Raw genomic sequence first — 10,859 nt, 5'->3', positions numbered from 1 at the left:
ATAGAGTGATAAAAGCTGCACAACCAAATACTTGAATATTAGGAAATCCTTATTTTACCAAACAAAATACATTTTGAATATTTTGCAGCATTACCTTCGAATTCTCAACAAGTCAAACAAATATTTATTTCTGACATTTGTTAATTAGTTACATTAGATTTGAATCTAATGTATTCAACTGTGAGTCGGTTGGCTTGTATGTTAACAAAATTATCAAAATATAGTTCTGGTTTTTATTTTTTAAAACTTCATTTTTTGTGGTTTTCTAAAAAATATATACATTCGACATATCTATTAATTTTGAATTTTATACATAATAACAATGTAATAATTAATATTAATATTCAGTATATCAAGTAATAATATACTTTAATTACAAGACAATAAAAAATAACGATAACTTTTATCTAATTTAAACTAAATATTTTAAGCATATAATTATTGCTTGCAAATTTCTTTATTAATTATTATTGATTATTTACATTATCATCAAAATACACTAAACAAAAAATAAATCAATAGAAAAAAATCTCTTTTTGTTCAGGTAGTTGTTTTAAAATTGAGTCACATAATTAGGTGATTCTAATGCACCATCTGCCATTTGTAATTTACTATTCTTATCTTGTTTTTGAAATTATGTCTTAACATTTCCCAATTTTAATATTTCATTGCAAAGACCACAGATCACAGGTTTATTGTGTTTAATTATGTTTTCAACAGAGCACATTATATAGACCAATAAAATCAAGAATACCACAGGATGACATTGAAAGTATGTTATTTCATATATTTTTACAATAGCTATACAGATGTGATCATCTTTCATATGTGTTAACCAAAATTTTAAATTATACAACCTATCAGTATTTTTTTGATAAACGAGTTCGACAAACATTTTTTAAAATCTATAATATAAGGATAATTTTTAAAAGTATAGTTTTAAAAATCATATACCCAAATATTATTAGAATAAGCAAGATTAAATATATTAGATTAATAAATAATTCCCAGATTGTCATGGGTAGATAACGAGTATCCGTTATACAGGGTGATTCTTCTATCAAACAACACTCGTTATTTCAAAAAGTATTGACTTTTTTCAAAATGTAAGATCCATACTGTTCTAGAATTATAGAACTCTTCCATATTTACACCCTTATATTTATTAGGTAAACCACTATGAACTTTTGATTTTAAAATGACAACCTATACTTAAAATGTCATAAATTAATAAGGCTATTTTTTTATGAATTATCACATTCAACATTTCATTTTTCGTTTATCCGTTAATGAGATATAGCTTCTCAAAGTTGGGTAGTTTTGTGAAGTGTTTATTAAGTGTAAATGTGTGATAGCTAGTCAGTAGGTAAGTAGTAATAATTAGTAATATTAGTCTAATTAATTATAATTAAATGAAAATTGATAATAAGCTATGGCAGGTAGTAACAAGTAGGAACAAATATGAAATATTATCACCACGACTCCGCTACACTGTGGGGTCGACGATATCGAATTCATTATTATTATAGCTAAAGGATATTACAAATAAAAATTCCAGTTCTGACGGTGCTAATTAGTACAGATATATAACACCTAAAAATCTTCTAAGACTGACCAACTTTGAACAGCTATAAGTTATAACTCACCGACGGATTAACGAAAGTTAGAAATTTTAACGTGAAAATTCATAAAAAAATGGCTTTTATTAATTAATTAATGTAATTATTAATATTTAAAAATAAAATAATAAAATTGTATTTGAAAATAGAAAGTTGATAGCTTTTTTACTATTAAATATGAGAGTGAAAAAAATTAAAATTTTATACAGTTGTAGAAAAACATGTATCAACAAATTTGAAAATATATACTTTTTGAAATAATAAGTGTTGTTTAATAAAAGAATCGCCCTGTATCAATAACCGTATTTTAATATCGAATAGAATTAGAAAAAAATATTTGTAGGAACACTGTTGACAAAGAAAAAACTTGTTTAAGATTGTAATTTGTAGAATATTATATTTAATCTTTAAATTATTACCGACAGCATATATATTTACTTTCTATACGAGTATCATAGGCAACAATATTGACACCTTTGAAGGTAAGTACCTAATATTCTTAAATATATTTATTTTTATAATTATTTATACAAATAATTTATAGAATTCTTCCCAGATATATTAAACTTATATTTGTCTCGTATTTGTATTTTTGTGTTCATAATGTAACAAGTAAAAAGAGTATAACATATTATTTTATTAATTTATTACAGCAATGGTACTGACTCCAAGTCAATTTTGTATAAAAGAACGTGAGTAATCGTATAAATATGCATAAAATATATATTCAAATTTAATAGCTATAAAATATTCCAGTACCTATAATATTTTGTACCAAATAATATTATGAATATTTGAGTAAAATAAATAGATTTCCATTAATCTAAATATTTAAAACTATAACCATTTAAGTAACGGAGGAAAATTTTACCGATTATTTGTTTTAAATTACAAGAAAATAAAGCTATACTCATTAAAAGAAAGATCATAATTTTCAATTTAAATATCAAGTTCAATCATAATATACGTACTTCGAACGCAAATCAAACAAAATTTCGTTAATATATTTTCGATATTTTTTTCAAATAGGTAGCTCTTATGAATTCATTTGGAAAGTGTGAGAATACATAGTATAAAAAAAAGCTCCAAAATTTGATATCAAATCAATTTTAACGCATGATTTAACACATGATATAGAAAAAAACACTATAATTTTAAATCCAACGCATTCCGCATGACTTTCAAAATAAAAAAATTGAAAAATTTGACTTGGAATTTATTATTGTACCAAGTATGTAATATAAAATAATTTATAATTATTTTATTATGTTAACAGTTGGTTTCAAAACAAAGAAGTTAGAAAGTGAGGCCACACCTTTTTTTATTATTAATATAATAATTGTACATATACATTAAGACATACGTTACTTAGTATCTATACTTCTATAATGATATAGTAACTCATTAAAAACGTTGGAGTTAAATGAATAGCATTTATAAATACAGAGCGCCCCACAAGAGGAGGGGGGCTAATGGACCTTGAGTATAGGGGCCCGGCTATTTTAAGGGCCCGTGAGCCAGTTGAATTTATTTGTAATTTTTGAAATTTTAGTAGAAATATTTATTTTATATTAAATAATATTGTAAAATAACATTTTATAAAATATATATATTATATATACAAATGTATTAAGTCATTGATTAATATAGTTAATTTAATATTTAACCATTGATTATGCGGATCTCAAAGTCCACAAAATAACTTAATAACTTAGATAATTTAAAAATATATAAATTAAAATATACTTGTTTTTTTCTTTTCTAATTTAGATATATTGTAATAACAAAATAGAAAAGACATTATTAATGTTTAAATAGTTATGAATCTTGATTTTTTATAATTTACTAGCTGACCTGATAGATATGTTGTCCTGTCTTAACAATGAATATTGAATTTGAATTGGTATAATTAAAAAACAAATATTATTCCAAAAATTATATAGCAAAGTTATATAGATGGTAAATTGTATTTTTGGAAGTTTTTTAAAGAGCTCTGACAAACATTTAGTAAAGGGGCCCAAAATTGTATTTGGGGGCCTTGTATGAATTATAAATCAATTTAGTCAACTTTAAAGAATTAAATAATATATTTGTTAAGCATAACTGTAATATTAACACAACAATAACCATAGTCAATTTCAATTACTTAAAAAAAACTTACTTTATTTGACTAATAACTATAACAACATTCATTCAAATCATTACAGTACTCACGTATTTAATAATTTATTATAAAAATGATACTATAAATATTGAAAAAAAAATATGATTCTATTCCATTCTACTGTAAATAGGTATAGTTGAATTAAATATGATTCTAAATAAGTAAATATAAAACTTATTTCTAATATATAATTTGTTTGTACTTTTAGATTGTATAAGTAAGATAACTGGCATAATGTTAATTAATTATCTAACCTAATAAATAATCTTATGAGATTCGAAGTCAACAAATGAAAATATTAAAAATTAAATTATTTTATCAATCCCTTAATAACTAATAGTATAACCAAAGCTGGGCATTAACAAGTTAAAAAGTTACTTTTAACTAAGTTACTTAACGAGTTACTTTTTTTTAAAGAAGTAACTTCTATCATAACGAATTACTTTTTTTTTAAGAAACTTCTAACTCTTAAAGCGTTTATTTATTTTATAGGCACGTCAAGTTATTTTTTTTCTTTGTACGAACCTCAAAAATGTATTATTGCATTTTGTATAATAAAAAAAATAATAATAATAATAACAATAATTATTATATTAAATATAAATTATTCTGCTATATATTATTATGTAGGTATCGAGTATTCTAAATATTATAGACTGTCGAAGTATTCTACAATACCTATGTCTAGATTTTAAAATAACGTGTTCAAATACAAGTATAGAGACCTATTATTGATTAAATAAACTATAATATTATAGTTACTGTATATTTAAACAATACTAATAGTTAATGGATCTTACAAAATGTCAAAATATACCAAACGACTTATGAGAAATAAAGAATAATATTTTATATAATTTCTTTTTCATAGAATATAGTATATCTAAATATTAAACAATAGTGCAATGCGTGTAATTATTATTTGGAAAAGAAAAACATATATTTAATATTATCAATACCCAATATCCCATATAGGTACGTTAGTAAACTCAGTTTTTCAAATTTCAAATTTATGGTTTGTTATATTTAAATTCATTCATGGAAATGATAAGAATAATTTTACTCGGAGTGAGGGAGTGACCAATTATATTTACTATTTACTAATTTAATTATTTTATTAGATTTCATAATTAATAAGTACCTACAGCAAAATACATTCTTTAAGATATAAAGACCTGCAATCTACATTATAATATTATCATAACAAAAACCCTTCGTAAACTTCATGTAAAAATGGCTAAGTAAAAAAAAATATTAGATCTTTAAGCACTATAAAGATGTGATATCATGAATTAATGCTAAGTATATTGTATTTAAGTAAACGTATTTTGTTTCAATAATTTATTTACTTGGCGAGGAATTATTTCTTAAAAGAAACAAAGTGTGATGAATAATATAATAAAATGGCGAAGAACTATTACAATATAACTTATTATTATTTAAAACATATTATTATTAATATTTATACACTATTCTGTGGCGCTGGATGTTATTTGTAAATCTTTAACATGAAGTGTAAATGGTATAATTATAAGTTTTATATGAAAAAAAAAGTAACTTATTTTTAACTAAGTTAAGTTACTTATTTTTTCCAATTAACTTGTAACTTTAACAAGTTAAATAAAAAATAAAAGTAACTTCTAACTTAAAATTTAACTAAGATTTTTTCAAATTAACTTAACGAGTTAAATAAAAGAGTTAACTTGCCCAGCCTTGAGTATAACAAAACGGTCCTATAAAATCACATAATGTCTTTTCGATCAATTAATCATAAATATAATAGTTAATTATTTCCCATCTTTCTATGATTGACAGTTTATAATTACAGCACAACTTTATGAACTGCCATAAAAGGCTCTCTTTAAATGTTATCATTTATTTATTCTTATGACACCATGGTAATATTATATTAATAACTAATAACAATTTTAAGGAGAGCTTATTTAAATTGTGTACAGTATTAAGTTTCCAACATAATATATTAGTTCATTATTATATTATATTGAATTTTAGTGAGATATTATTATTTTACCCAGACTTAATATAATATAAAAACTAACAATACATGTTGATGTTTAATGATTATTGTTGAAGGTATCATTTAAAAAATGAATTCAAAATTGTGTTTGTATCAACTATATTAACAATAAATTTGTCTGATTATATTTTTTTAAACAGATAATATTGTTGCAACAGGTGTATATACCGGTAAGTGTATACATATTTGACGTAAAACATATTCTTGAACACAGAGATCTTGGTGGTAAATTTTCAAATGTTCTTCTTAACTGTAGCATACATTATAACAAATATCATTAAGAGTTTATTATTTATTATAAATTCTTATTAAATTATTGCAATTTGAGAAATATGAATAAAATGATTTCCATAACTTAAATACTAATAATAATATAATTTTAAAAAAGATACGCAGACATAATATACATGTTTATGTTAAGTGCACATTATTGGTCTAACTTCATTAAAAACATGCTTGTACATAACATTGTATTTTTTGACTGTTATAAACAATTTTATCTTGGTTTTATTACATTGAAAATTCGTTGAATGTTCTGTAGAAAAATTCCAAACATGGGGGTACCTACTAGCGTAAAGTTATTAATTCTATGCAATTTATACATATATTATTGGTATCAACTGAAGGGTATAGCGAAAATAATCCAATACTAAAAATATAGAACCCTCTACTTAGTCACATTTTATACAACCTGATTTTAAATGAACGTCTAATGGGATATATAAATTATAAATTTAAATACGATCAGAAAACATTAAAATTATAGTAGAATAAGATAAATATCTATTATTGGATGTAATAATAAAATATATATTATTTATTTATTAGAGTATAATCAATTCAAAAATGCGATTGAGTCATATGACTTAAGTAAGAAAATTATTATAGTTTACCTATAACTTTAATGATTGATTTTATTTTACTAATCAAGTTTTACTAATATATTATTATCTATGAAGTTGGGATTACATAAAAAATAAATACATAATATAAATGCATTTGATTTATTAAAACGTCAAAAACAAAACAAGAAACTTAATTGCCATCAATTAATAATTTTAATTGAATTTTATTTTCACGAATTGTCAATAAATTCGTCTTTGTTTACAAAGCTAATTACATCCCTTGGGTGTAACATATTCTATAATATTAATTTTACATTAATATCGGTTATGTCATAATTTTAATCTTATAACTTTTATACACATGGCGTATCATTTTGAATTGAAAAACAACCTGAGTAGGTACACGTCTTGCCATTTTTCTTTATACCTATACATATTTTAGAAGCGGTTCTTTTTCAGTCACTAGTGCCTTCTGTGGTTTCTATTTCAGTTGATTCTTTTTTCTGTACCTTCTGAATAACTAATTAGTTAGTCTTCCGCTTCGTCGTTTAAATTATATCACTTTAAATTGGTTAGATAAACTGTTGTTGCATATTGACATACTGTCATTGATTATCCAGTATTTAAAGTTAGGTTAAAAGCTCGTTTAAAAATAACAATATCCCCTAACTTATACTCAATTAGTTTGGAATAGCTGGCTGCATATCCTAACTCCTAAGTCCACAAATGCTATTCATCCAGTATGCGCACAATCTAGTCTAATTTATTGCTATAATTTGTCTATTTTGTTGACAGAGCATGATATAGAACTTCTTTTGATATACTGACATACTGGGTTAATTGTCATATAATATACACATAAAAATTGATTAGGAGATTCCTTTCTACATTGATAACGCCCGATATACATACAGTAACAATAATTTTATGAATATGTACAAGACTAAACACTAAATCAATTGTCACAGCGTGTCTCATAACAGATTTCTCAACAGATAGGTAACTTCTCTAATCAACTCTCCACAAAACTCTGTGACTATAGTATCACAATGCAATCATCTTATGTTTTATACTATAATAGTATTCTATGATAAAATATTAGTTGTCAATCGTACAATTTATAGTGTATATCGTGGTACATATATTATGTATCACGTAATATACCTAGAGAAAATCAAAATTAAAAACCTTTTTATTTAACTATTTATTTTCAAAAAATTTAATAAGTTAAATTTTTATAATATATTAGCTAATAAATTTCATTATTAATTAGGGCGGCTCCATATTGATCTGCAAGATTTACTGAAAGATATACAGCAGTATCTAACACTTACGCTCTTGATTTTAAAACCTTCGTAGACCCATATCACGAAAACGGAAACTTATGTAGTTTGTAACTATAGTAATGCATAAATATAATGATACATACGATATGCATTGTAAAGGTCCTTCTTAGGAAGAAGTGTTCCACTAAATCAGTACTCAACATTATTCCACTTACTACCGATCTGTAGATGTAAAGTGACCTTCAATTTAAGTTTATTCGCTGTATTTATAATATTATTTGTTGTTATTTTCACAATCCATACCACTTGCTAGCTCAACATTTATCAGCTACTAAGACTCAACGACTTGAGGGGAAGATATCTCCCTTAATATATGACTATATAGTCATTTATTATTTTTTTTTTTGTAATTAATTATGCCATTTTTATTGTAGAAACTCGATATAACAATAAAATTGTGATACAAAAAAAAAAAGTCGGGTTAACAGCCCACAAGTTAGGTATATGCATATGCCCTTTGTCTCCCCTTACCACCAAACAAGACGCTATACTTGATATTTTTAAGATTTTATTTTAAGAGCAACTTGAAACTAAAAATATACTAATAATTATTAACATCTGCATGTATTTAATTATTTATTTATTTATTTATTTTTTTTTTTGTAGGCTTTAACAATAAAATAGGTAAAAATTACGTATTACCTAAAATATAGTTTAAGTAGCTATTACTGCGTTCGACGCATATTTACGTATCTTTTCACTCACAAGTCACAGTAATCCTGTACGTCCGGTGATCCTTACCTATTTCATTTTTGCTTTTTTCAATATAATAATTTTACAACTAGTAAAAGACAAAGAATATTTGAAAAGTACAAGCAAAACATTAAAAACTAGTGAGTTTTTTAAAGCTGAATATACCTTGTATATCAGTTTTTTTTTTTGCAACAAGTTCATGTAAATAAGCAACAATAATTTTTCGATGAAAATTATTTGCAGATTTGTAAAAGCTGGATGCATAAATTATTAAATGATGTTGTATTTAACATCAAACAACTATTAAATTTATGGTTTTATTGTTTCTTTTACTACGGCGGCGGGGCGTTTGACATTATTCAGCGGCTTCCGACTGTACAATTTAGTCCAATATTACAACAGCCGTTCCAAAATTGTTCAGTAATAAACATTTAACCATCCCATAAGATTCTAAGACAAGTTAAATTACCACCTCAAATGACACTACAGTTACAATAGGTAGAGTAATATAATGATTAGAAGTAAGATTTAAAAAGTAGGTCAGCGCATTTCGGTGGTGGATATTTGTCTATCGTACCTTCGGTCCTCGGACAGGATAGTGTAATTTTACTATAGGTATTCGATTTGAATGCAATATGATTGCATTCGATAAAAAAACGAATTTGAGCGGACGAGTTGATCTTTTTTATTTAATTTTATTCGTTTCTATGATGATAAACAAAGTCGTAATTATTTTATATTACCTACATAATGTAAATTTTTGATGTAAATTTTTTCTCCTTTAACCGCTTTTATTTTGAGTATCATTTCGAAAATCGAAAAATGACCTCTTTAAAGTACCAGCTCAAGAACATTAACTTTCAGAAATTATGCTACACTTGTACTTTTAAACAAGTCTAGGGACAGAAAAAGTGTTTACAGAATAAAAATGAAATAAACATCATTATAAAACCAATACATTCCTCGCTCCGCTCTGAATCTAAAATGTAGTTTTTAATAGTACATTTAACGATATATTTTATAATTATATTTTGTTATAGCTGAAATCAGTAGAAAATGGACAGGTAAATTATTTTGTGGAACAATTTATATAAATTTATATGAATAAAAATAATAATTATAATTTATATAAAGTATACATATACTTGATTAATAATTAATCATTTATTTATTTACATTTTTCATAAATACAGAGCAGTGCTAAGTTATTTTTTTTTTAAACGGACATCAGTTTTTATTTTAGTTTCACTTCATCCACCCATTTTTTTTTAAATGCTTTGACGAAATTTAAAAATTGGTTGATCTCAGTAAAACGCCAAAAGAATAAGTGTAGTTCGTAGAAATCAACAGTCAAATAATGATAATATTGACGACAGAGGTTCATGGTCGAGCAAAGATTATTCTACTGTGCACTGTGATTTAATAGTGGATTAAAAAAATGACTGCATTTTTTATATAGAAAATCGTACAATAGTTTGCTAGTTTTGTTCTACTCTGAGATGAAAAGATGAATGCCAAAGCTTATGTTGTTCTAATGACAAAGTAAAATTAGATGATATAAATTATACCTCCAAAACCATTCAAATTGAATCCTTTCTTAATGAAAGTCACACAAAACATAGGGAATTCACACGCAGTATTCGTTACTACAATAATCCACTTGTATTTTGCGAGTAGATAAATTTTATTTGTATGTTTTCATTTAATAAATAGTTTCACAAATTAAACATTCTGCGGTACATTTCTTTAATTATTTTTTTTTTTAGAGGAAGCAAAAGCTTACTACAGGTTTCATATATACCAGTCTGAAACACCAACCGGTACGTATTTATTATTTTAATAACTTAGCTTTCAACTGGGGCATAACGTGTGCGTTACTGTATTATTAATGAAAAATCATACACAACCTAAAACAAGAAACAATAAAGATTTAAACTAAAAACAGTAAAAACAATCTTCTATCGTTTAAATTAATTTGTAATATTAATCAAAAAGATTCCGAGTAATAAAAATAAACAATACCTTATAGTAAATTTGTTGATTATGATCCATCATTATGATTACGATCGACGTGAAAGTGTGATTGCATTTGAAATCAGTATGTTCATTGAGTAGTATTAAGAAGTATGAATCTAAATATCCAACAATCAACTT

General features: G+C 24.5%; 1 protein-coding gene across 3 annotated transcripts in view; it reads left to right on the top strand.

Annotated features, from left to right (window-relative positions):
* Positions 1–623: 623 nt before the first annotated feature.
* The window catches only part of LOC126551364 (uncharacterized), a 29,648-nt gene continuing 19,412 nt past the window's right edge, over positions 624–10,859 (top strand). The window contains exons 1-6 of one of the 3 annotated variants that reach the window (XM_050204475.1): positions 624–772; positions 2,045–2,101; positions 2,273–2,311; positions 2,896–2,922; positions 5,962–5,991; positions 6,650–6,691. In XM_050204475.1, the coding sequence (XP_050060432.1) occupies positions 2,275–2,311; positions 2,896–2,922; positions 5,962–5,991; positions 6,650–6,691 (136 nt within the window). In that variant the 5' untranslated portion in view covers positions 624–772; positions 2,045–2,101; positions 2,273–2,274. The remainder of the gene's footprint in view (positions 773–2,044; positions 2,102–2,272; positions 2,312–2,895; positions 2,923–5,961; positions 5,992–6,649; positions 6,692–10,859) is intronic. The other 2 variants (XM_050204466.1, XM_050204474.1) reach the window with 2 other exon arrangements.

The sequence above is a fragment of the Aphis gossypii genome, chromosome 1, assembly GCF_020184175.1.
Source record: "Aphis gossypii isolate Hap1 chromosome 1, ASM2018417v2, whole genome shotgun sequence".
Taxonomy (NCBI): domain Eukaryota; kingdom Metazoa; phylum Arthropoda; class Insecta; order Hemiptera; family Aphididae; genus Aphis; species Aphis gossypii.
This window is presented reverse-complemented; position numbering and strand designations above follow the sequence as displayed.